The 27,549-nt window shown below is 35.4% G+C and overlaps 2 protein-coding genes across 6 annotated transcripts in view; both read right to left on the bottom strand.

Annotated features, from left to right (window-relative positions):
• Nucleotides 1-87: 87 nt before the first annotated feature.
• On the bottom strand, nt 88-2,738 carry mRpL37 (mitochondrial ribosomal protein L37). The gene is made up of 6 exons (XM_053757709.1): nt 2,458-2,738; nt 2,029-2,376; nt 1,798-1,936; nt 1,219-1,366; nt 761-930; nt 88-383 (listed from the first exon to the last, which is right to left on the bottom strand). The coding sequence occupies exons 1-6, from the start codon at nt 2,634-2,636 to the stop codon at nt 135-137; spliced, it is 1,233 nt and encodes a 410-aa protein (XP_053613684.1). The 5' UTR covers nt 2,637-2,738; the 3' UTR covers nt 88-134.
• Nucleotides 2,739-4,126: 1,388 nt separating this feature from the next.
• The window catches only part of LOC128677011 (ETS-like protein pointed), a 127,220-nt gene continuing 103,797 nt past the window's right edge, over nt 4,127-27,549 (bottom strand). For 4 of the 5 annotated variants that reach the window (XM_053757526.2, XM_053757527.2, XM_053757530.1 and 1 more), the window contains 5 exons: nt 8,131-8,397; nt 6,724-6,879; nt 6,255-6,373; nt 5,967-6,124; nt 4,127-5,787 (listed from right to left, as the gene is read on the bottom strand). In XM_053757526.2, the coding sequence (XP_053613501.1) occupies nt 5,724-5,787; nt 5,967-6,124; nt 6,255-6,373; nt 6,724-6,879; nt 8,131-8,397 (764 nt within the window). In that variant the 3' untranslated portion in view covers nt 4,127-5,723. The remainder of the gene's footprint in view (nt 5,788-5,966; nt 6,125-6,254; nt 6,374-6,723; nt 6,880-8,130; nt 8,398-27,549) is intronic. The other variant, XM_053757528.1, reaches the window with a different exon arrangement.

Below are 27,549 nucleotides of genomic sequence, written 5' to 3'. Positions count from 1 at the left end.
TAAGTGAATAAACTCATCGCTTCATATCAAGCTTGCTCTTTCGTTTTGTAGTGAGTAGTGGACACCCCCAAAATAATACGTATTTGCTAATTTACAGAATACATTATATTAACTAATCTAAAAAACAACAAATCTTAACAATTGTAAAGTGCATTTATATACCCATAAACTTTAGGGTTATAGTTCTCTAAAACTGGCAAACCACTGAAGTATCGGCTGGAGTCATACATTTTCATGTCATTCTTACAATACCATACATTTTTGGTGCCCTCGGTGCCATCCAAGTTCAATGTTTTCAACTCGAATACGCCAAAGTGAAACTTCTGACCATTAGTCTGTATGCAGTTTACATAAATGGGTACTGGCAAATCTTTGATTTCTTCCTGAAATAAAATCATTTTTGTTTCATATTTGTTTATACAAAATAGCAGCTTCACACATAAGAAACGCATAATTGCACTTTTTTATGGCTATTAGTTCAGCTATTTATTGTCTGTCTCACTTAGTCAGCTGCTGAAGAATGTTATTATATAACAGATATATAAGAAATTCATGAATTGCGACAATTTCTGAAAAATTGTTTTGGAGTAAGTGAGCAGAAAGTAAGTGAGTTAAAAAAATTATCCGTTTGAACATCAAACTTGTTAATTCACTATTCCAAACAAATATCAATAAAAACAAGTATCAGTGAATGGTATTAGTTTTTGGTAAGTATTTGATTGGAGTAAATCCAAAAAATAATTAGTCGAAGTGAGCTTACTCCATATAACTGCTTGGCGTAGGCAGCGGCTACCGTAAACGCATGTGTTAGAGCCCTGCCGTATATCTGAGTTGGTGTCGGTGGAGTCTCGTAAATGTTGCCCACCTCCGTGCTGTTGATGTGCAGCCATGTGGTGTGTGGGTGTCTCATGCTTACTGAGGGTTGGATTGCTGGAAAGTGGTACAGGTTATAATTATGATTTTGCACTGCTTACAGAGCCACTTGGAGTAGGTACTGGTTAGTGCCTATACTATATAGGACATGGAAAATGTGCTTAAAAAAACAAATGTGAGTTCTTAGATTAGCATTTATAAAGCCCTGTCTGCACTGTGATATTTCGCCGCGTCAGAACTATACCGCGCGGTGGAATATCCCAATGTGCACAGGGCCTAAAGAAATAAAATTTTTCACCACTCAAAAATATATAAATTTACCAGATATTTAGGTGTCTTACTTACGGTATTTACTATATTCATCGTAAAAGTGCTCTTTTGGTAGAGTGATAGTGTGTTTGATTGGATATAAATCGGGAATCTCCACAAATGCTATGTCACTTTCTGTTTCATAGCTGATGGGTTTGTTGCTGGTTACCAAAATGTTGGATATCTAAACCAATATAAAAAATTAGTAACTATCTATTAAAGTAAATCATACTGCGTGGTTTTCAGACCCTTTCGACCGCTGAGGCTGTGCTGTCATTACAATCTGTCAATTTTTGTGTGAAAGGAATCATTTCCAAAATTACCACACGCGGGGTCCTTTCTAAATCCATTTCCAAAATCAATCATTCATAAAATTGACATATCACAGTACAACAGACAGTAAAACTAGTTCTTGTATTTGTTAAAATTTGAAAAATTTTAAAGACAGTGCAGCTAATGAGGCTGCAGCGGTTGAAATGCTGTGAAACATTCTACTGTTATGTTCATTAAAAAAGACATTATTATTCAGACATCCTTTTAAGTTTTGAATCAGTAATAAATTGTGAAATTATCCTTATTTATACACATAATTTTACTATTTTAAATATTACTTACATCTTGAAATTGAATCAAATCATCTTCTTTATCAAACACTGTGTGGCTCTGAATGTCATTGAGCACAAGTCTTGAAAGTGTGGATTCAGTGTCATTGCATCTTTCCACAATTTGAACCAGTCTATTAGTCAAAATTTGGCTGAGAAAGAAGGATAAGTAATTAGTTGTTTAATGGTTGGCAGCAAATGTAGATATGTAATAAGTGTAAGTAATAAATATTGTTTTACTCACTTGCGCCTTTTATCAGTAATCCCTAATATTCTTGGGAAGTTATAAGCTGGTCTTTCCGGGTCTTTTATTTTTGGTAGTTTTTTCTGTTCACAGTCAAATATATTGGCTGATAGTATTGCTTTTTTTACATTCTCATGGACAGCTTTAGGTGCAGAGACTTCGGCCAGTTCCTCAATCCTTGACGGAAGCCTGTTCTCAGCAACAACAGTCTTAGTCAGGATCTGTGCCTGAGATAGACCTTCAAGAAGCAGGTTGTTGCTCTTGAGTGTATAGCATGGTCTGTCTTTATATTCTGGGTGTGTTTCATCTAAAGGAGCAGGTGTTTCAAAAGGACCTATTATTTGAATCCTAGAAAAGATACAATAACAAATTCATAAACCAATGACGTTAGAATATTACGAATAATATAAACCACTACAAAGTGCTCACCGCTCTCTCTTCTCAGGCTTTTCTTTTACAAATTCAAGAGCATCTTCAACAGGAATCCCTCTAGCTTTTAGAACCTGTTCAACACCAGTTTCAATAGGTACTTTTTTACCTTGAACTAGCCAATGTTTTTTAAACATAAACCCTATATGTTGCCGGTATAATATTTGAGATAATTTCATGGTTCTTTAGTTATAAAATTCGTATAAAATTTATCTCAATTTTGATGCAAATATATTCCTATTTAGATAACCTCACTTTACAATACCGAGTTAATCAATTTGACAATGACATATACATGACATGACATTAATATTTCTTATCAATGTAAGTATGTAATGATATTTAGATCGATACGCATTTAAATTAGGTAGTATTTAAGTGCCCATAAAAAAGTACTCACACTAATCCGTACATGTATTGTAAGATTATCCCTCTTATAATGTTAAAGCCATGGATTTAGTAAGTTTCTTCGTACAAGTATCTACTAATTCCACGGTTAAAGCATACTTTAAACTATAATATGTCACTATTTCACTTCACAATATTTGACATTGACAGAAAGAGACAAAAATACTTTAACAACTTTTGAGGCATATATTATGTTGTAGATAAACTATCATAAAATATGCACAGACGGGGTAGACAGCCATGGGTTGCGAGACCATGTTTAGTTTTCAGATTAGTTTTATGTATGGCAAGCTATTGCTGCAATAGCGAATAGCTCCTGCCTTTTATCAGTAGGTATCCTTATCTTTACATATTATAAAACAAAGTCCAGTACTGCGTCTGTCTCTTTGTCTGTTCGCGATAAACTCGAAAACTACTGCACGGATTTTCATGTGGTTTTCACCAAGAGATAGTGTTGTTCCTGAGGAAGGTTTAGGTGTATAATTTATTATGTTTTTACACGAGCGAAGCCGGGACGGGCCGCTAGTCAGATATAATAATTATGCTGGAAGTACCTATTATATTTGACGATGGTCACTAAAGACTAAAGTATTTAGTGTTGCTTGTGAACAGAAAATACCCGGACGTTTGTGCCCCGGACTCATTAAAAAAATAATGAGTCTTTTTACCCGAACACCTTATATGTATACTTTATTTTAGGTTGTACCATGGATTTAGTAACCTACTAATTCCATGGGTTAACCTAACCTAACCCAATAACACTGATAAAATAGTAGATATGTAGTCTTCTTATTGTGTTTTTATTCAAATTCAAAATTCTTCATTCAATGTAGGATGATATACACACTTATTGACGTCAAAAAAAAACTTAAACTCACTCTACTGCCAACTTCCAAAGCGCAGGTGAAGAAGAAGCGGCGCAACAAATTTCACCGCGGCCTTTGGTCTTATACAATATAGAGATATTAAAAATTACGAGGACGAGATATTGCTAACACTGGTGTCTGACATGAGTTTTACGGCTATTTACGACCACCTAGTGGCAAGTAATCGCATATACACTAGTGAACTAATGTGTAATCCAGTCTGCAAGTTCACTCACGATGTTTTCTTTGAAATAAGTCTTGGTTTATGAAAACTACTACACATGAGTCAGATTGGTATACAATTACAAACTCATGTGCAAGAGTTAAGATTTAACTTTCAATTACAGGGGAGGAGGAGACGGTCATAATATCGAAACTGTGAAATAAAGAAACGATTGATTTCGTAAATATATATATTTAATTTTATATCTTCCATCAATACATACAACGACACTTATACATTCAAAATTTGGCCGTAACTACAATATGTCTCACTTTATAATGGCGTACGGATATGCATTCGTGGTAATTGAAGGACTGGAATTATGTACCATATAACATTATCAAGTACCAAGTTTCATAGAATGTGCTATACAAGAACCTATTTTAAGTCCAACCTACAAATGGTGGGGAAGACAATGTTTTCATAGGTTTTTCGTTCGGGAACAATCAACCGCAGGGGTTGATGGTAGGCCTGCAGATCTGTGCATGAAAAGACAGCACCGTTGCATAATTTTCTATAACGCTACCTATATAACAATCGCATTGCACATGACAACAAGGAGTATGATATTGATGGAGGAGAAATACTTTACAAAATAAAACTTATCGAAATATCTTCGGTGTATGCTAGGACCTATAAAAATTGAAAATAATACAACTAATTAATTTCATAACTAGTAAGACATTACAATCCCTTACCACGAGATCAGCGACTAATGACGTCACCCGGTGTTGCCTTATACTCTGATTAAATTATATGCGTAAGTGGTACCATAGACTTCTTTTATTGCATGAACACAGAGATACAGATTTCTTTGATTAAATTTATATATAAAAATATTTATGAAATATGGACATTGACAGTGTTCAGGAAAAAACAGGGTTATATCGTAAAATATACCAACAGGTGGAATTTAGATTTAATAAATCTTTGGATATGATTTTAAATATGCAGAAATGGTTCTATGTCCGTCATCATACTATCTATGCATCAATTTACTCGCATATTGCAACAATTTGCGAATCAAACATACAACACTTAAATACCTATTATAATATAATACCTAATTATTTTTATAAAGTAACAAAATTAACTTATATTTACAGTTATCGTTAAATTTAAGCAGAATTTCACTATTTTAGCACTAAACTTCCGGTTTCATCCTCTTGACTTTTGAATAATTTCAAACGATGTATTTTTAAATGTACCAACTGGTACAGGACTAAGATTGAATTTAATATTAATACCATAATAAAATAAGTGTTTGCCCCTTTATACTGTCGTATATATACTAGGGGACTTTTAAATTGAAACAATCAGTAATAATTAAGGCACCGTTGGTCATTTTGATATTAGCAATATAAACTACAACATTTGTGACAGTGAAAGGTTAGGAAAAGGGTTTGTTAGTTTATAAATAATTCCACTGGTGGTTGTGCATGAGATCAAACAGATATCGTTATATTAAACATATTTCCACTTCTGTGCCCTCATTAGCTTTTATTTTGTCATTATAATATGTAAATGGCCAGATACATTATTTGACGGAGATTAAAAATAAATATGATCAAAATTATTTTTTTTTTTACAAATCCGTAGTAATGGTATACTCATCATGAGTGGATATGTTATGCTGAAACAAATGATTTATTTTTGCATTAGTGATAATTTTCGCTTTGATCTCGCTGATCCGCTTCGACTAAATTCTGCGTTGAGTGTATGGTGATCGCCATGGTGTGAGTGGCAGCGATCGAGTGCTGGAGTTGTGCTCAATCATCGTCCTTCTTCTCCATTTTAGGTTCGTACATTGCGTGCAGTTGTTCAGGTGATATCCTGTAAAAGAAAAATCGTAATTTCAATGTAAACATTGATTGATGTAATTTACATAAATGTCTATACAAATAAACATTATCATGAGGACATTTGTAAACCAGGCAACTGCTTAATGATGTGATACGGCTGATTCAAAATCTAGGACACATCGCGACTGATAAAGAGAAAGAGATATTTACCCGAGCAAGCTCTGTAGATCGCACACGAAGCGGTAGACATAGCGCTTGCCAGCAGTCTTGTGGATTATGTTCTTGTCGTAGTAGTAGCGCAGGCCTCGCGACAGCTTCTCGTAGTTCATCTTCGGCTTGTTTTTGCGGATACCCCAGCGTCTGGCCACCTGGATAAAATAATGTGTTATTTAATAACATTGAACCCACAGGACTTTGCGCGCGTAGAATTATACGAAAAGTAATAATAGTACAGCAAACATAAACATTATTTTGATTAGATAATGAATTGTAACTTACTTCATCAGGGTCGGTGAGTTTGAACTCCCATCCGTCTCCGGTCCACGAAATGAACCCCTGGCAGCTCTTGTCGGTCAACAGCTCCAGCAGAAACTGCCACAACTGGATCGGGCCTGAACCTGCAAGGGTAGTACGCTTGCTTTACGATATACGACACAACGTGCGAACACGGGCTCTCGTAGCCGTGTAGAGGTGCTACGCTAATTTCGTAGCCGATAGTTGATTCGTGTGCGGGAAAATATTTGTAAAGTTTTTACAATACAGCATGCGAATGTTAAGTTATAATCGTGTTCTAATAGTTCCTCAATTTTCAATTAAATTGCTCAAAATTCTCATTGCCTAAGAAATGCTTTGAGTAGGACACTATTTGACTTTAGAAGAATCGACAACCTGTTGCATGTGTACGATTTTGAATCAAAATTTTGATTTTGATTTCAATTGCAATGTGAACTACTGTAAGCATGTTTACCGGTGAAGCAGGGTCCTGAAGCGGGGTAGGCCAGTTTGTCCTGGGGTATGAGGGCATGCTGCTCTCCCGGCCACTCGGGCCACTCGCCGCAGCTGCCCGCGTACTCCGGGGCGTAGCCTTCGCCGTAACCTTCGCCACCGTATCGCCCACCACTGCCTGGAAACATGAAACGTGCATGGATCAACAATATTTTATGGTTACATGGTACGAGGGAAACTAATACTGATATAAAATAGACTATTTTTGAAAGATAAACAAAATATATGTAGTCCCTAACTTGAAAGCCCTTATTTAAAATAATTTTTCAAAATAGTTAAGTGGTTTTTGCAGATCCTATTTATTTACCACAAAAAGGTTTTCAATTACTAAAATCTGTCAAAACGAATATAGGTAAAAATAACTTAAAACCGGTTTCTAGGAGGATTCGATTAAAATAATTAATCACCTAAAAAAGAATCGCAAAAAATGTGTTAATTAAAGTCTTTCGTATAAGTCACTAATCTCAATAACAAGTCAAGAGGGATTTACGCGCTGGTAAATTAACAAAGATTCACTAAGCGAGGATTCTTTCATCTCTTGTAATTCGTGTCGAGTTTCCCACGTACAAGCGCGCTAATTGGCGTCGCTTAATTGAGAAGCCTCACATGATGTTAGCGCAGAAAGGTAGCTCAAGAGTTTCTATAATTTTCAATTTCCAGTATTCAAGAGACTTGACACGTGGCCAGGACCTTTCTGCGCTCATATCATGTGAGGCTTCTCTATTAAGCGATGCCAATTAGCTGGGGAGTGTTCGTCTGATCGGTACACACGTGGTCCTATTTTTATCCCCAATTTTAAGTTTTATGCTATACTCCAGTGGATTTTTGTGTAAAAACTATTATTTTTATTATGGTGTAATTAATTGTACGCAGAAACGTGTAGAGCGCCCTTTCGGAAATAATATTTTGTTTCTGTTCTGCACTTTATTTTGTGACTAAGTTGACGAACATTGTTTTGACATCATTATGTTTAATGACTGAGTTACTACTACACTAATTTCATATTTCTTCATTAAAATCATTTAAAAGAAAGACGCCTGAATTCAGATGGCAGGTTAAATAACGTCATACATATCAAAAATAGCATTTTTTTTTATTTGGTACCAACGTACGAGTATTCTATCGAAATTCACACTATATGTATGAAATTGTTTGATAAATCAGGGCGTTACTAGTAAAATTTGTAACTAGTAAATTTTGATTATGATTAACAGTCAGGATATCTACTGCTGTTCGCAATTTTCATGTAGCTGCTAACTATTTGGAGTTGGGACGGCATCGCCAGTGCAAGCACCAGACATGTGATCGGTCCTTCCATTCTTAGACACAAATGATCCTGTACATAATATCTTGATTTTCTATAACTTACCTCTGGGATATGGCTTCGTATACGAATGTGGTTGGTACTTGGGCTCGTGCGTGAGCAGTGGTTGCGTATGTGCGTGCGCGTGGTGGTAATACTCGTCGAGGTAGGGCTGCGCAGGGGCCGCGGGTGGCGCGGGGGGGTACTCCGACTGGTAGTACTCGTCGAGGGGGGAGGCGGCGGGAGGCGCGGGCGCGGCCGCCGGGGCCGAAGGCTGGGTTTCTGTGTAGCCGTATGCGTTGGATTCGCGAGGGCCTCCAGTTGTGTAGCCTCCTGAAAGAAAGAGAAGTTAGGGTTAGCTTTGATAAAACCACTTTAGAGTCGTCGTAGCTGAAAAAGAGTTACAATAATCATGGAAATATATATGTATATTGTAGCTAGAAAATCGAATAAATACCGTATAATTTATGCGTAAATAAATATCAGTAAACTTAAAAATTGAAGCCACTTTCACTGTTTAGATTTACTACGAATCACTGTATTTTTACTACGAATGGAAGAGTACCTGCAAATAGGTTGGTAGTATTTTAGGCAAATTATTTTTAACGTCTAGAAACAAATAGCGTTCGCATTCAATGTCAGATGAATAAGCAGAAAAAATTCGTTTCGTTGTGCATATCGAGGTGTGTGCGGCAGACGTGCCGAGGCGGAACCGCTCCGGTTCACGGCGCGCCCTTTGTTCTGTGCGCGTGCGCTGCCGGACCCATGTCACGCAAAATATCTAGTGCATAGATAAGACAGCTTATCTGTCTAGACTCTACTATGTCTATGGCATAGTAGACGAACTTCAGGAGTGCTATGAGTACCTAGTTCATGAGTACAACCACGTATTGCGGAAGTCGGAATATTCCCTATGTCTGGGTATGCTATAGTCTTCGCAAAAGGGGCGAAACCGAAAAGTGGCTGGCTTGATGTCGTCAAGTAGGACAGTGACATGATAGTGGTGTCTCGTCCCAGGCCGTACGAAGTAAAGAACAAAAGTAGGATCCGGAACCTGGGTTCCAACGTTAGTTGATAAGTGAATAACTGGAAAAACGCGGGAATGAAAATGTGCGTGTTATTAATTAAGAATTATCGTATTACATTAGCCGGCGAAACCATTAAAAATTCAATTATACATTAATAGTGACATCTTACAACCTCACAAGATTACTAAGTTTTAGCTCTTAACTTTATTTGAGGGTAACGGTTATAAAGTAGAGTAGGCTGCTTTGCATCATTCTGTATTTCACGTTATTTTGTATCCCCCTCAGACCGAGTGCTCCCCCCTCCACGCCGCGACGCGCACGTTATCACGGCGCTCGCAGACACTGATTTTAATTTCAATGTATTTTAATACCCGAGGTTTCTGCTTATAATGAATATTGATGATGAATAAAATATCCAGACGTTATTTCTGAATTTAATGTTTTTGTTCATTTTCATAAATGCTAATGTCCTGCCGTTGATCCCGAATGTACCGTGTGTAATATAGTATTCCTATCTACTAGCTATATAATAGGACAATCCGGTCAGGGTGACTTGAATAAAATCTGACACCAGTGTTAGCAATTAACAGACTCGGAAAGAGAAAGAGAAAAGAGTGGTGTAATTTTTTTATTTTGACGTAATATAGAGATAAAACGTCTAAGTATTCACTTCCTAGACTTATATATTTTTTGTTTTCATAAATTATTAGGTAGGGGCATTATGTGTACTGCATAAGTAGTACATCAACCACAAACCTTTTCTTGTAGTACCTTAGATATTGGTTTGACTTTAAGTATTTACATATATGTCACCATATAATTTCGATTTAGATTTTGCTGATGTCAACGCGTAGTTAACAATTTACTAAAAATATGAGTTATTTTTCTTTAATTAATCTGTAACGAAAATAGATCAAACAAAAATAATAAGTCCTAATGGTAATGAACCGTCAATTTGTAAAATCTTTGATCATAATTGTGTACTGTAATCATAATTGTGTGGTAGGTACCTACATAATATCAAAATCGTGTAGAACCGCGGTCTGTACTGAGCGGACACGCTCGGGGTCAGTAGTCGCCGGCTATTGTTCGTGTGGCTGTGTCTATGGTCAGCGGTCACCACTCTCATGCCTCACGCTTGATACATATCTACTATAGTAGCTTCTGCCACAGAACAATTAAGTAATTTAGTATTACTTGGTTGATTACTAAGCTTATTACAGACCTACGTATTAACTAGGGCAACAAAGCGACTGAAACATCTTTCAAGTAGGTCAATTAACTTAACCAAAGTTTCAATGATATTATAGTTATGTAGACACTTCGGTTAATGATAAAAAACTTGAGTTAAATAATTATCGTCTGTCCAGTTAAGTTTAATAATTGTCGACCATATAGAGACGATAATATATTCGACTAAATTTTACTCAAATATAATAAAAATAAATAACACGGAGCTGCTATTACTTAGCATTGATACTCCTGGTACACTTTATTATACTGCGCTCCTGTATTTATACTTATGCTGACTTACATTGCAAAAAGCATTAAGCGCGAAGGGCTGTCTGTCACTGTCACACTTCAGTTTCAGCCCAATAGGTAGGTACAATAACAATAATCGTTTTTGAACGTTGGAATTAAATTTTATATATATTATATATATATATTATATAAAATATATATTATATATTATACTTTTCTGCTTGTTTTCATAAGTATAAAGACTTACGAAATGACATTCACCACATCAATTTATTCAGTTCATAGTCGTCCAACCTACTATCTGACTAGCATCTTCAATGCTGAATTAGTTCCCCTATTCTTTCAATTAAGCGCAAAGGAAGCGTGTAAATACCAACACAATACTGTCTGTCCAATGTTCGTTCGTCTTCCAAAAAGTCACATTAAAAGGACACAACACGGAACAAATCACAGGGCTGTCAACTCGATTAATAGAAGTATTTTAATGAAGCGAAATCGGCTCGTTACAATTCCCTTCGGTGGTTGAAACAACAGCAATAAATTTTAGAAAAAAGGTAAAAAGCCCAATCGGGAACTGACCCCGTGACTTGTGTTGCCGCGATTTCTTCTACACATAAACACATGTTGTCTATGGTTAAAATAACTTACAGTAAGTTTTAATTAGACACAAAGAATTTTAAAATGGAGATTTGTCGTACAGCTATGTATCTTATATAGGATGATATTATGATAGGATGGATTATGGTAGGATAGATAATCCTACCTAATTCTGTTTCTTTTTTCAAAAAGATTATATTTTAGGAATCAAATAAACTAATTGAATCAGCTAGAGTTAGCAGGATCCTCAGTAACAAGTATCTATCGGTGAAAACTGCATGAAAATCCAGTTTGTCAGTCGTCAGACGCGGCAGAAGACTTTGTTTTATAATACTTATGTACCTATAAAGGATAAAATTTAACTAGTAAAAAACCTACATTCTATGTAAAGTCCCATCCCAACTTCAACTACTTATATTGAATATGTCGTTTCACCGCTGTATCTGTATTAACATAGTAAAGCGAATTTTCTCGGACAATACAGTTTCAGCTTTACGTAATGAGACGTAACAAAATCGTGAAGCGCTTGATCGGCTGAGAGGTTGCGCGAGGCGTGGGGGGGCGGGGCGAGCCAATCGGGCGCGGCCACGCCTCGCGCGCCAGGTCGAAAGGTCGCCTCGAGGCGCGACCATTGGAGAACAGATTCAAATAAGATTTGTTTCATTGGGACACTGGCATAAAATAATTACATATTTAATTTTGGCATAATTTAATTTTCAGACTTCTGTTTTTAAAATAATTGAGACTTTGGTAGCTGGTACTGGTGACTGTTTTCTCGTCTTTGGTATTATAACGACTCAGAGATGAATTGAAATAAGTTTTGTATTTCATTTCATTCATTTTGTACTCACCTCATTTAATTTATCTTTGGTCCAGTTTATGATTGATTATCTCTTAGCTTAGATTACAAAATCTGAATCTGTTCAGAAGAAAATTTCCAAGACGTTTTAATTTTAATTAGGGTAGGTAAGTATTTTATATTATTATTTGCAATAATACTTTTTAAACTAACAACATTGGCATACCTACATATGTACGAGTATATGAAGACCGTATCATGCTTATTTAAAAAAGTTGAGTACCTGTATTTAAAAAAGAATAGGAAACACCTAATTTAGCATATTGGTAGCATACTCTACACAGGTGCTAATTATGTAAACGATAATATCTTCTTACAAAAACTGCATTGAATTGCCTGCACGTAGCTAAATCCGGCTTAAATTATAAAATGACATCAAGTCCAGATGATTCCATCCCAAAGACAAATTATTTCGCGAGAGCTCGCACATGCCACAGTAACCTTAGACCCCGCGGCAGCTGTGACGCGGCGTCCAACTTTTTTTATTATCTTTTTACTTGTTATTCTCCAGCGAAACCCGAGAGCCGCGAAAAGTTTTCGAGGCGAGCACGAGCTAAGGCTGCCATATGGCGTGCCTTGCTGACAGACACTGTTTTTGTCCACATTTTAAGAACAAAGACATATAGATACTTAATTATTATCAAATTTTTGATTCTGTAGTGATAAAGTAAGTTTGTGGGTTCGTTTATCCATTTTTATTAATTAATCTAAAATATATCATATGCTAAAACATGCATACATGACATGCCTTCTTTTCCCCTATCTATCGTCAGAGGAATTTTTAAATTCTAATAATCTGAAACTGCAAGCTGATCACTTTTGGATCGTTTGTCCTATTTTATATATCAGTCAACATTTATTTAATAGAATTAAAATTAGAGCAAAATATGACTAGCCAGAAATAACGATCCCAGTAACATCGCGCCAATTCCCATTTGAGAACGGAAGTCGAAATATGAATTTTTAAATTTAGAAATACCAGCCGCAGGTGAGCTCTGCTCTGACAGCGAAATGTGTTGTCGTGCAAGAAATACAATGGAAAAACAAAAACATAATGCATGGTGGAAAATTTATTTAGCAAGTGAAAAACTATATTTTACTACATACATATTTTAAATATAATTTCAAAATATTATCTTTTAATTATAATATTACGCAAAAAAACAAGATAGAGTGATAGATGAAGAAATTATTTGTTAAAAAAAGTGAAAAGTGGTAAAGTATGAAAATAAGAGGAAATGGCTGTCGGCGTGTAGCATTTAAATCAAATTCAACAAAATTGGAACATCTTTCGGCGGGAAGTGTTTAATATTTTAATGTCACGTTGACGCTGTTTTGTCATGTAGCTCACGGTTGCTAATTATTAATTTATTATTTAAACGTTACATAATATTTATTTTGTGTTCACAACTTATATATACACCATAAAACGGTTACTATTATTTTTTTGTTGGTAAGTATTGAAATTGCCACGCAAAAATAGATATTATGGATGTACGAATGTGGTTCATACGAGTACAATCGATATTAAAACTTCAAGGAATTTTTATTCAATACCTATCAATGTCTTCACGTCATCACATGGAAAAGTTAATACTGAGGGGTACAGTTCAAAAATAAAGTACGGTTTTTCTGACGCACTGCAAAATAGCCAACGCCAGAGCCACCGATATTTATTGGCTATAAAATTGCGTATGGCACGCCGATGATAATAATAATCATTCAATTTTTTTTTCCACAGTGACGATGCAGCTAAATTTTGTACGGAAAATTATAGAGCACGGTTTTTCGTTATAAATATATCGGAGCTTACAATAATATCCGGTCGAATATTACGTTAGCATTAATTTATAATCAAGCGTTGTGGCAGATGTTATTCAGATTTTACTGAATAATAAAATCGAATCGTGAATAGATTTTTTTCTGTTTTAAACATGCGAGGTGTCACCTTATCGATTCTCGTTGGAAACACATTGCACGTTGTAAACACAAACGATCTCAATTTATAGTTAAAAAATTAAGTGTAAATATATTTGTTGCATAAAACTGAGAAGCCAAGATTGTAAAATGGCCACTAGGAATGCTTTAGTGAACCAATAAAAGCTTTACAATCGACATTGCCGGCAAATCGTTATAGCTTTGTATTATTACATTGTCTAGACTTAAGGACCATAGAGCTGCGAGGGGACAGAGGTGTCTAGCTAAAATTGAATTTTGTGGTTTACTTTTTTGTAAGAATGTTTGTTGTGGTGTGTCATTTTAAAATTTGTTAGAAATGAGTTAAACGACAATTTATTATACCGAAATAAGTTAATTTGTTACAACGTTTTATATGAATTGTTCATATTAATCTGAACGGTATATAGATAGTTTAGACTTTTTAATGACGCTTTAAACGTTTTTAATATAATTTTAGGATCAGATTGATTTTCAATTATATCAAGCCTGAAAAATTAATCTGAGCAGGTCATAAATCCGAAAAGTGGTTGAGAATAGTAAACTTGATATTTCTGTAAGTTATGGCGACCTCGCGAATTTGTGATATATGCCGTGTCTAAACATTCGTTAGTATGCATAGCAGGTGCTTAACCACCTGCGCACGCGCCGCAGTTCGTTACAAAAACGATGGTCATAGAGGGGCTGTAGAGGGAGAGGGAACGCAGGGGTGACCCGTAAACACTGACCCCCATGACTGACATCAGGGAAACCATTAAAGCTGTGTATCCGCATTAATATTTAAAAGCAGATTTGCATAAGCTTTAAGTATATCTAATTACAAAGGGTTGAATGTAAGTGTAAAGTAGATATTTAAAACCATAATTATGTAGACATTCCTCCGTAATATAAAAAAAAAACATTAAAATAATGTTTTTTGCTGATAGGATCACCGAGCGTTCTCAAACAAAATCAAATTCGTGATTTGAATATGGAACAAATCGATTCTCCAGGTTATAACTCAAGTGACAGCTAAAAGAAACTGGCATGAAATAAAAAACGATGGCTATTAAACACGAGACAGGATGTAGCGGCGCTACTGAGGACGGAAGCGGCGCAGGCGCATCAATGTCCGTAACCGTACGTGATCCGGCTGAAGCTTTATTGGTTTGTGACATTATTTTTATCCCTTCATTATTAAACGAAAAGATAATCTCGAAAATTTCGCACGTTCCATTTGGATTCACATTTTTTTTCTTCTTCGACCCACTGGTGGATTCAAAGGTTTGTTTTTTTATTTTATCAATGGTATTAGTTACAGTCTTATAGAGATAGTTAAAGACAAAGACAAAGAATATTTATACAAGTACAAAAACATGAGTTTACATTTTTTTACAATGTGGTGTTAAAAGAAAAACTAAAGACACGTGGGTCTGTCTAATCACTGCACAATCCACGCTGTTCCATGAACCGATTAAGGGTAAGTGCGGAGGGCCATTAAGCCAGGAGACTAGGAGCGCCGCCGCAGGAAGCGGCAATATGAATTTATGAATGAACGCCTACGTGCCGACTGTGACGTCATGGAAAGGACAATTTGTAGACTTCTTTCCTTTTGTCATGGTGTTTCAAACTATTCGTCAAACACTGTGTTTGACACATCAATTTTTTGGTTATAGTCACCTTACGACGTCTGATGATACCGAAATAACATATGGTTAAACCCGTTAGGGTATATAAAGTTGATGTAATTTGGGAGTCAGTGACATATTTTTTCTATTTTATACATAACTAGCTGCGCCCCGGGGCTTCGCTCCCGTGGGATTGTCAGAATAAAAGTACCCTACTTATGTATTATTCCAGGTTATTTTTTACCCGTGTACCGAATTTCATAACAATCGGTCCAGTAGATAATGCGTGAAAAGGTACCTAACAAACAAACTTACGTTCGCATTTATAACATTAGTTGAGATTATTGGAAAATTTTGATGTGAATAATTTCAAACCGTTTTTAGTCATCATCGATCCAATTAGCTATATTAATGATGTAATAATAATAAGTATTAGTAAAGTAGGTAGTATAGTATATCATTGATTATATAATGATATTTGACTTAGAAATTATTTATTTGCACTTCTGACGAAAAACTTCAGAAGGATTTAATAAAACTTAATATTGTGTTTAAAAATTATGAATTTTATGCCAATTTGGCAACAGCCCAACGCCAGTCGGTTTGACCAAGGTTCCGGTGGCCACGTTGGTATATATACCTAATTACATTTTACTTGAGAATCGACTTTCATGCCAGTTTTAACAACGATTCCTGTATAAGCCAATATATATATAACAATCAAAATATAAAACGTGGTTTCAACTTATTTTTTTTCGAGACGGATATTCTCTATCACATTTACTTGATGCTTATTTTACCGAACTGACAAAAAGAAACTTGATTTAATGTAACTTATACGCCTTCCTTTGTTACAAACTACAGAAACCAAAAAATCTGAGATCATATTAGCTACACACTATCGCTGAACTTAGACAAATGCCGACGCGAATGAATGAACATTACGTAATTTATATGAAAACTTTTACTTATCGTTATAAAAAATCAACAATGTTTACTGAATCCGCCAAAGTTAGGCAAATTGTATAGCGATAATGTAACAATCAGATGTAAATGTATAAGCCGGTATTAAACAGATTTTTTATTCAACCATATAGGAAGGCTTGTGCCCAAGCAGTAGGGACGTTAATGGCTGTTGATGGTGATGGTGATGGTATTAAACTGATGGATGGTTGGACGAACGAACGACGCCAGATGATAACAAAAGTTTTATTAGAAACGACTTTAATATCGATATCAGCTAGCATATGGTTTTCCTTTTATTATTTCTGAATTCTACACACTTGGTGTGGAAGGTGCAGGCAAGTCACGGAACCAGCTGGCGATAGACAGGTGTTTCTAATGCCTGCTGATAAATATTAGTGCTCATAACACGCTAATTGGGTAAAATTACTTGAATGCAAAGTAAACAATGCGTTAGGGAAGTTGTTACAAAATTATATACTGATCGAAATTCTCCTATCGAGGCCAATTAAATTATATTTGACCAAAATCCCGATCACCAGATTTAATAAAACATAAGTTGGTAATGTTATTTTTAATTCATCCTCTCGAAACACCTCACAAGTCACAACGAAACACTTACGTAAATAATTAAATATTTATGATATACTTGCCAATACCTCTAGAAGAAACTATAAAAGTCTTTGTAAGACCTTGCTAATGCCTTTAAAAATTTCGATCACGAAGATTTGCTACTCAAAAGGGAGGAAGTAATTATTACGAGGTGGTCGACCTGCCGCACCGTTATCGTAACTTATAGCTCGATTCGCTCCTTTTTGGGCCATCCTTACTGTGCCAAGTCATGAGACATCGCGCCAGTCTCGACACGGATTGACACTGATTAAATCTGACACTGCTGTATGAATATTCATATAATATCAATTCTACACATCGGCCAAAATCGCGGTCTTAAAACTTACGTATTATTTAACTAGCTGATGCCCGCGACTTCGTTTGCGTAGCCGAACAATTTTTCGTAAGGAGTCAAAATTATTAGAGAAATTCGATTGTACAGACAAAGCATAAAGATACAGAAGATGCTCATCAGACTGAAAAGCTATATTTCCTATAGTTTAGCTGGATCATTATGACTCTTGTTCAGATGTTCCAGATCTTCGATCTTTATACATAATTTTTTTGCGATAGCTAATCGTAGATGGCTAAAACTAAATCTTTAGCCCTTAAGCTGTTTAAAAAAACGGTTAAGCCGTAAAAGCGCAAGCCCTTTTAGGCTTAGCCTTTTTTGGAACCCTATTTTATGAGACCGCCTTGTAAAAAGACGTAAGTAGGCTTCAGTTTTAGGTTAAAGAGTCGAGCCTTTATAATCACAAGTTTTGTATCAAATATAAATCTATGGTATCAACGTATACGTCGAATAACGACCGTGGATGGGATGAAACCAGTTGCCCTTTGAAGTGACGACATCGCCAAGATTGGAGGCCCGTTATGGAGAAGAAGTGCTCAAGACCGTGAAGGTTGGCGTGTATCGGAGGAGGCTTACATGCAGCAGTGGACGAAATGTGCTGCAGAAGAAGATATGTCGATTATCCACGATCAGGCGATGTGTAAAAGAACCATATTACACGGCTTTAGCATGAGAACGCATTTCCCAGTCTGTTAATAAAACTAGAAATAAACCCGTTTAATTATTTTAATTAATTATAAACCTATGTATTTCATTGGACCATTTATCAATTAATTGTATAATAATAAGTGTAATTTAATATAATTTGATCCAATTAAAATAAACTGACCTTTAGATGGAATCAACATTATTTATTATTAAAACTGTACTTATGATTTTTTCAGTGAGAAAATGTACAGGAATGCTGATAAATTGATTATTTGCCATAGCAGTCGTTAGATAGATCAAAATGAAATAAAAACGAAATAATCAAAATTTTAATTTCATCTTCTATGATTTTATTTAATATTTTTATTTAATTGATTTAACAGAATATATTTTCTATTTTGTGAAATAAATGAAACAAAAGAAGATGTGAGTATGTTGGTATCAATTTATGTTAAATCAAGGATCTTCTCAATGGATCAAGTCCTATTATTCTATCAAAGATTTTTCATTATACAAACAATAAGTAATAAATAGGGGCATAGGAAATAATATAACTTAGATAGGCTGTTCACATGACATTCACGTAATCTATGTATGCAAAGTAAGCTGCGTGACAATACTGCAAAGCTTTTTATGCGCGTCACGCGGCGGAAACGCTGCGCCCGCGCACCCCGCCGCCGGATCCAACATGGCGGCGGCGAAAGTGCTTCCGGCAGAGCTTTGAGAGTTCTCAATGAACCAATGGTTATTTTTTTATGTATGAGATCGTACGCAGGATGAAGTTCAGGTTTTAAGCGGGGTTTCCGTTAAGAAAGCTCTCAAACAGGTGTAATAAATGATGGTCGTCGATTTATAAGTAACGGATAATTTAAATAGGTACCTATATAAATATTATACTCAACTTATTTCAGGTGTGGTTAAGGGTTTCTTGAAATACTTTTACAATTAAATACTTACCCAAAAGAATAAAAAAATACATAAAATCTACTAGCCTAAATATTAAATAAACAAAATATATTTATTAAGAATACCATTATTTTACGCCATTAATAAAACAAGTAATTTTAATGAATTAACCATGTTCATTAATATTTGCTTCGCAATTAACGCGATACGTTTAAGGAAACTAATATATTTACGGCGACATAAATTAGCTGCGACGATAAAAATACTATATTTAATAACAATAATTTGTAAATTTGCTTGAATAATTACTTTATTTTTGAGAGGACAAAAAGTGTCATATGAATTTATACGTATAAAAATAATTAATATTTTTTGACAGTATTGATTTTTAAACTAACCTGCAGGAAGGATATATGAGGAATCAGCACATAATGTGTCCAACGCAGGATCATACGCTAATCTATTTTGTTCAGGATAGTGTAACTTCGTACTATTCACGGATTGTTCATAGCTCAATCTAGCTAGGGCTTCATAGTTTATCCTACTGTCTCTTTGTTCCGTCGCATCGTACGTTTTGTTCACTTTGACACCATAGTCTGTAAAGTTTAGCTTCGTGAGTGTAGACATGGGGAGGTCTAGCGGGGCCGCGCACGGAGGCAAGGCGGCTTCGCGCGGTGCCTCGACCAACAGCATGGCGACGGCACCCACTGGTGGGGCACAATCACTGGACTTAACACCTCATCACACTCGACGAACTATAAACTTCCTTTTTAATTCAAAAAATATTTTATTATAATTTTTGAATAATTACAGTTTGTTTACTTTATGTTATGTTTTTATTAACAGCTAGCGTAATATTTATTGTTATAATTTTATTTGTCACAACGTATACTCGCACGCACAACACCGTTCGCGTAGCTTATTCACGGACCGTTTCGTAGCACCAGCTCGGATCGCGCCTAATCGCGGACTGCGAGCTTTCGGGCGGATCGAGAGCCGAGAGAGGGCGGCCGCGGAAAATGAGCGTCGAGCGGTTCCGACAATAGCCGAGGATACCCGAGCGACCTGTCGCGCCACCTGCTGCACGACCAACTGTTGCGACCGTTGATTTTTTGCCAACCCCCTGATGAGTATCATGAAAATTAGCGCACGATTGTATTACACAAACATCAATTTAAGACTCACAATTTAGAGACACACTCAACGATAAAATTATGTAAAAAACTATAAACTAAATATTTCTTACTTATTTTAACACAAACATAATGCACTGCAGTGCTTATAATAATTACATAAACATAACTTTGAATACATAGATCGTTGACTATCACAGTCTTTTTTTTTTAATAAAAAGATATTTAGACCGTAGACACACTTACATATTTTTTCTCAACTGTACACCTTCTCTAGCTTTTAGATAGGCCCGTGCATATCTGCTGATTATGGCCACCAAACAGACTATCCATACAATATAATAAAAATAACGTAAGTAAAAACAAATTTGTATTGCACTGGTGAAGTACGTACCACTTTTTCCTGTTCTTATCATTGAAGGAAAAACAATTAACAATGGCAAATATTGTTAGATGCAATTTAAAACTGTATATTGTACTTATTCGAGTCGAGGGAAAACCCGATTGAAAATAAAAAGAGTGACTTCATTGGTCTGCACGGTTGACCTAACTTAAACTTAACTTACACGGGTTTTCGTTTAGTAAACAATGTACTTGGTAATTTATCGCGTTTTAAACTTTAAAATTACTCACAAGTTTCCTCTGCGTCCTAGGTGAGCGACGGAATTCTACACGACAATGTTTAGTTATTTCAACGAGAGCATAGCCATAGCATAGATATTCCGATAAATCATTTGAAGTTAATTCAGTGACGCTTGCCGCTTTTGTCGTTCACTTAGGACGCCAGGTCATAACAGTTCTGAGTATCAGTTCAGGGCATTGTTTTCGAAGAACAGCAAAAAAAGCTAATCCGCTGGGAAGATTAAATTGTTAAATGATGGACTACCTTGTAATGTATGTAATGACGCACCTGAGTGTAATGTACGGTTTAGGTCATCCAGAGATAAGATTGACAAGGTAATTAGTTAATAGAAGAGAAATAATAAAGTCATTATTACCAGATTAGAAACCATATTAATAAATATAGTTTTTGCAAATTGTCAATGTAGAATTAAGAAAAATAGAATCAAGTCTTATTTACTTGACTCTAAATTAATAAAATTATGTAAAAAAGATTAATAAATTAGGTACAATTTATATGTATATCAGAAAATACATTATGAAATTTCCCACGCATGAAATGAATGTTCCAATCAATTTTTAATGTTGATCGCTTACGGATTTGTATAATGTACGAATTGGTATATATTTTTATGTATCTGTGAATCATTTGATATTTCTTCGTTATATAACGTGGAACTATTCTAACTAACCAGACACATAGTAATTACACATAATATATGTAGCGCTCGCGACCTTGACGCTGATTCCTATTGTTTGATAGCGGCGCGAGTGAGCCACTTGGAAACTATTTGAATTTAAATTTAGAATTGTTATTATATCAACGGTCTACCTTCCGAGAAACATATGTGATATATTATGAAGTAAGGTCTATGACTTGTAAACTATTTATAATTTTAGCATTTATAATTAATATTTCTTATAATTAATTTATCGGAAACAGAATGACGTTAAAAAAAATAACCCATGTCTGCAATTTTCTAGATAGAAAAGAGATGATCTTTCTGGCCAGTATTGTTGTGTTCATTTGAAAAAGGAAGGCACAGGATGTTGACAAATGGATATAGCACCATTATTGGAACAGATGTATAAGAATATCAATTTCTTCATAGACTTTCGAGAATTTGATTCAGTGGGAGGGCACGAGCTGAAGGGCGGGTCTGTGCCGAATCAGGTCAAGTTACAGGGTGGTGGGTCACAAAGGACGGGGAAGGGACGGGATAATAGGCACCTGAGCACGTGTGCAGCCGGATATAGAGGGCCATTGTCTACGGAGGAAGCGATTTCGACGCGTCCGAAGAGCGACGCCGATTTTTTTGTCTATGCTCTTTTGGTACTGATTTAATAGAGAAAATGTAATGAAGGTGTAGCATTAAATTAACTATGTCTAGACACTATAATAATTACAACTTCCTGCATAATTTGTGTTTGTATCCAGTAACTGTACCACAAAAAAAAGTTCTTAATTTAAATCTGTGTTTTACATTAAAACTGAAGCACTAATAAATAGACGTTGGAAGATGAAGATACTTCGCAGAAAACTTGCAACGCAATTTACAGGGAGGCGTAGCGGCGGGAAATGACGTGCGACGGGAAATTAGTTTTCCATATTTGAATAAATGCGACGAGGAAATAAACACCGCGGGATATTGTCTCTGCTCCATCATCTTTTAGTGCGCGAGGGAAATGGAGCCTTGTAATTGAAAAAAAAAATGTTAGAATTTTGAAAACTGCGTTGAATATTTTACATGCACGCAAATTAACAATAATTTAGCCAATTTACTACTCTACCTGCGGTTCTAACACTATAGGTATTAGTTTTATTTTTTTGCTTCATTCATAACCGAAATTTTGAATACATTAATGTCATGATTATATCTCATTTATACCAAAGTAAATATAATAAGTACATACTGCTTTGCGTGTTTGACTTAAAAACTAGCAAGACTTTTGATAAAATCGGCATCAGAACGAAGTCGGCAACAAAAAAGAAATAAATTACGTATTGCACAATCGTAATATCGATCGCAAAAACGCATAGCGATCATGAAATAAGCCGGCGGTGTTCGATATTCAAAAGGGCGGGTTTAAATTTAAAAATAAAATTTACCGAAGAATTCCATGCTTTGAATTACATTAAGTGTAAACAATAAGCGGCGCGAGCGTAGGCCGCGACGGAAGCTACAGATAAACAATCTTTTTTAGATAAAGCACTGGAAAACACTCCATAAATCTGTGCAGCGCGTTGGGGGTACTTCATCCACAACTGGGGATAATGCTCGCTCGTGTAAATAACAATCGCTGTGACGTGTAAATTTCACGCACATTAACAGGACATTTTTATATTACATATACCATATACCATACCTGTACATATTTTAGTACTTTGTATATAAATAATAAAACCATAACACTTTGACCGGAGAGTCAATTTCCAAATTTTTAAATAGTTAATTTAAAGTTACTATATACGAGTACACTCGAAAAATGATGACAGTTTTGTTTTGAATCGCAGCTATTTATTTATGCATTCAAATTGATAAATGCATGCAAATTGATAATTTGCTTGATTGTATTTTAAAAAATAATCGAACATATCTAATTAACTGCTTACATGATAAACAAACTTTTTGTTGCATTTTGTAACCTTTACCCGAAACTAACGAAAGAATATCCGGTGAACGTCACTACATTAACTGAATTGATGAATTTTAAAGAGCAGATTTCGTGCGCTTACTTATAAAAAAATCTTTTATGCATCATTTTACAAATAGGTACATAATAGATATTTTATATTTTTGCCCATAAAGAAATAAAACGTAAGTTAATGCTATGTTCATACTTAAGCAGAGATGATTTTCAAATTTAGTATTTCCCGTTTTCTTCCAAAAAAGCCGGGCACAAATTCATTACAAAGAGATGCATTTGTGCCGGACTTTTTGGGATGAAATTTAAAACTCTTAAAAAGTATAAATATCTCAAAAATGCTCAAAATAAAAACTCTTAAAAAGTACAAATATCTCAAAAATAATAAATAAAACACAGTTTTATTTTTGTTGATGTTTGGCGATTCGTAACTGTACCTTAAATTGGAGCGTGGTTTGTACGTCACTTCCGGAAGCAATAATTTATTTTGTTTCTCTCGTCCTCCGTCACTCGAAGAGATGGCGTGAGAGGCGACATTTATCTACGTTTAAATTTGGAACAATTTCTGAGAATATTATGATTATTATTATTTTTTGTTATTCATCGTCTTCGGATCAACAACTAGTATTCTTTGTTTCACAATGTGTTCTAATATTTTTCTCTAAATAATATTTTCTAATAAGTTGAGCAGTAATTCCAAAGAGGGTCATAAAAAAGTAGTAAAGATATAGATTATTAAACTTATATTCTTTAGACTAACTTAAACTTAGACTACAAGCAAAAATGAACTTAAATGTTATCTAACTACTTACTGTACATAGTGTACATATTATCGCCGCAGCTAATCACAAACACAACAAAAGATTTCTGAAAGTTATCCAAGTAGCCAAACCCATGTCATGTGATATGGTCCCGTGACATTGTTGTGACAGTCTTATCGGGGACAATGTTGCGAAGGACAATATGCGCCCACGACGTCCGCCCGCGCCCCTCTCACCCCTCACGTCGTGGGCTACGCTTACCCCACTGATAACATTATCGTCATTATGAGATTTGTTCAATTTCAATAACGCATTTAAGCTTTCAGCTGATTTCGAATAAGTATATTTTTTAGAAAATAAAATTTAAGATGCGTTCATTTTTCTTATGATGAAAAACGTTGCAACCATAATGTGGCATCATGAAAGAAGGACGTTATGAATATAAAATTATCTAACTGTATATACGGACGTAGTTGTAATGATATAAATTTTCCCTTCCTAAACTGGTTACGAACGAAGCTACTTCAAGAGCGTAATAGAACTAAATTGCGATAAAAGTTCACATGGACCGTGATCCAGTCGCAGCAATCAAGGACTTAAACGGCCACAATTAAAACGCACTACCTAATAACGGATAATGAAGAGTCGAGTCGTCAAGGAGTCGTCAAATATTTGTTTTTGCCGGGGATTCCTGCAATGAGCGTGGAGTAGAGAGCGCAAATAACGCGATTAATTGAATTCGGCGTGGCAAAGCTGCGGCGAGCTTTGATGGAGCTTTGTCGGCGCCTCCTTGCAACTCGACACTTATATTGAAGGCTTCCATGAAACATTGCCATGGGAATCCGCGAAATCTAATTCTGCTGGTTCCCACACCAATAGGCTCAGGTGTTGAGTAGATGCGTTGAAAGGAGTGAATGCAATTTTTTTTGGGAAATTTGAGATTTTGGAAAATTTGGGTCTGTAGACGCGCAAAAAGGCTATTGTTTATTTCTCAACGCCTTGAAATTATTAAATGTGGTGCCTACATGATGTGCATAGTTATTGAAATATAAATGTATTTTCATGATATCTAACCAGAATATCATTATTATTCATTGGAATTTATATAGTTCAGTGATAAGCTATCAGCATTAGCAAAATTCCATGAAATATATTGCCGGGCCAATAAATAAAACAGCATTTGAATTAAAAAAGAGATATAAAATCCACATCAATCCCTTATGACACGGTAAGCTATCAAATCTCGACATGATTTTTAAATTGAATTAATGCACAAAGTTTAGATAAGAGGTATCGATACAGCCAAATAATTCCAACTCGGTTTATTACCGACAGGAATTGAATATGTACTAAACTTTAATATACCATGAACGTTATCAATACATTTGACGAGTACCAAATTAAAAATAGCAGTAAATTATGATAAGAATCGGTTTTGAATATTCAATGTAAGGTTTTGTTGTTTGACCCTTGATTTGAAGGGGTACAATGACATTCAACAAAATTGAATTTGGTAAACGAATCAAGGACACCTGAAGTACAAAGAAGTGAAAAGGTTTGATTGAAAGGGTACTCTGCGAGGGTTTATTAAGGGCTTATTGAGCTCTAAGGGTTTGTGAGCACCCTACATTATTCACGATAAAGAATCACCCTTGCTCTTTTCGTAATCCAGCCCCTTAGGGTTGTTCTTGCTGCTCTACCTGCTGTTACGGCTAATCTACTATCTACCTACAATGAATATTATGTATAGGCGTTCGTCATCTTTTTACTTTGTGCTTTTTTGTCTGACCATGACTATGATTACCTGGAATACCATCAGTGATTGGACGATTGCTCACAACATAGGCTATTTCTTCGCGAAAGACAAAAACACGCTCAGATTTTGTGTACTCATGTGTTATGTTTACCGCGTTTAATCATATACTAAGATTTATATTTCCGTTAAAGTACTGATATTATAAGTGCGCTGATTTTGTTGGAATATGGAATAGTTATAATTAATGACCCAGGGTCAAACATCGGCTAACGCGGGCAGATTAGCGAGCAACAGCTAATTGAATAATAGTAATAAAAAAAGAAACTCGCCGCCCGATTGGACTGTTTAAATAAGGACATAAAACAAATGTTTGTTTCTAGCTTCCCTCTTCATCATTCACATTATTTACTCGATCAAAATGGCCTCTAGCATCCTTACAAATTTTCGTAGACTTCGAAATTTGAAAAGGTTGCGCACGTGCGCAGGAGTGTGTATCGGGTTGCGCGGCCGGAAGCCCGCCAGTTGAGCCACAATGGCCACCGGATGTGGCTGCTCCAAATGGCACGTATCATTTTATTGGTATCTAAGAAAGCCCAATATTTTTCTTTTCGACACTTCACTTCGATTGACAGTAATGAAGCGCCGCCTTTGACGGTTATAGATCTGTATTATTTGGACTACAATTGGACCTCTAACGGTTTCAAAGACTCTAAAAACTTTAAACTTATAAAGATTTTTTTCATTTATAAAAATTGATTGGACAATAGACAGCGGTGCTGGATCATAAAAAGAGAAACGTATAGTTTATTAAAAAAACTGAATATGCATCGATATTTATCAATTTTTTATAAACAAATCAAGTAAACATAATGATTAGTTGAGTAATTAGTTAAGTATATATATTTATATGTCATGTTATATGAAATGTTATTGGAGTACCAGATAAATCTTGAAGACAGGATATGCTGGGCAACAGGATTAACAGTTCATATCACTCGTGACGATAAATTATGATGATTGGCTGCCCAAGGAATCGTAATTACCGTTCGTGTCTTAAAGCCGTCTGTGGATCTGTCACAGATGGGCATTTTTACTTATTTATTTAAGAATGATATGTCGATAAGCTATGAAGTAAAGCAATTAATTCATGATACTGTATTGATGTCATCAAGATAAGACGGGATTGGTAGAAAAATTATGCACTATTCATCTGTGTGAATTTAATTTTCTTTTTATTGTCAGATATTTTATATATGTTGGAGGAGTGGTAAAGTTATTTTATTGAAAACGTTGTATATATCTCTCATCTCTGCATGATCTCGGTTTCCATCGGGTTGGTGAAGCAAACCCCGGGGTCAGCGCAAAAAATGAATGTTATTGTTGTCTATTAGATTGGCCTATGCTGTTTTCCTTAGTCGAATAGTACGACATCCACGGGAGGATATTGAGTGGTCCTATCCTAGGCCACACGCCACATTTCATTGAAAACATTGTAGTTATATATAAATGTTACTTATAATACATACAAAATGACGGCAAAGACAAATAGGTGACGCCA

Source organism: Plodia interpunctella, chromosome 17, assembly GCF_027563975.2.
Source record: "Plodia interpunctella isolate USDA-ARS_2022_Savannah chromosome 17, ilPloInte3.2, whole genome shotgun sequence".
NCBI lineage: Eukaryota > Metazoa > Arthropoda > Insecta > Lepidoptera > Pyralidae > Plodia > Plodia interpunctella.
This window is presented reverse-complemented; position numbering and strand designations above follow the sequence as displayed.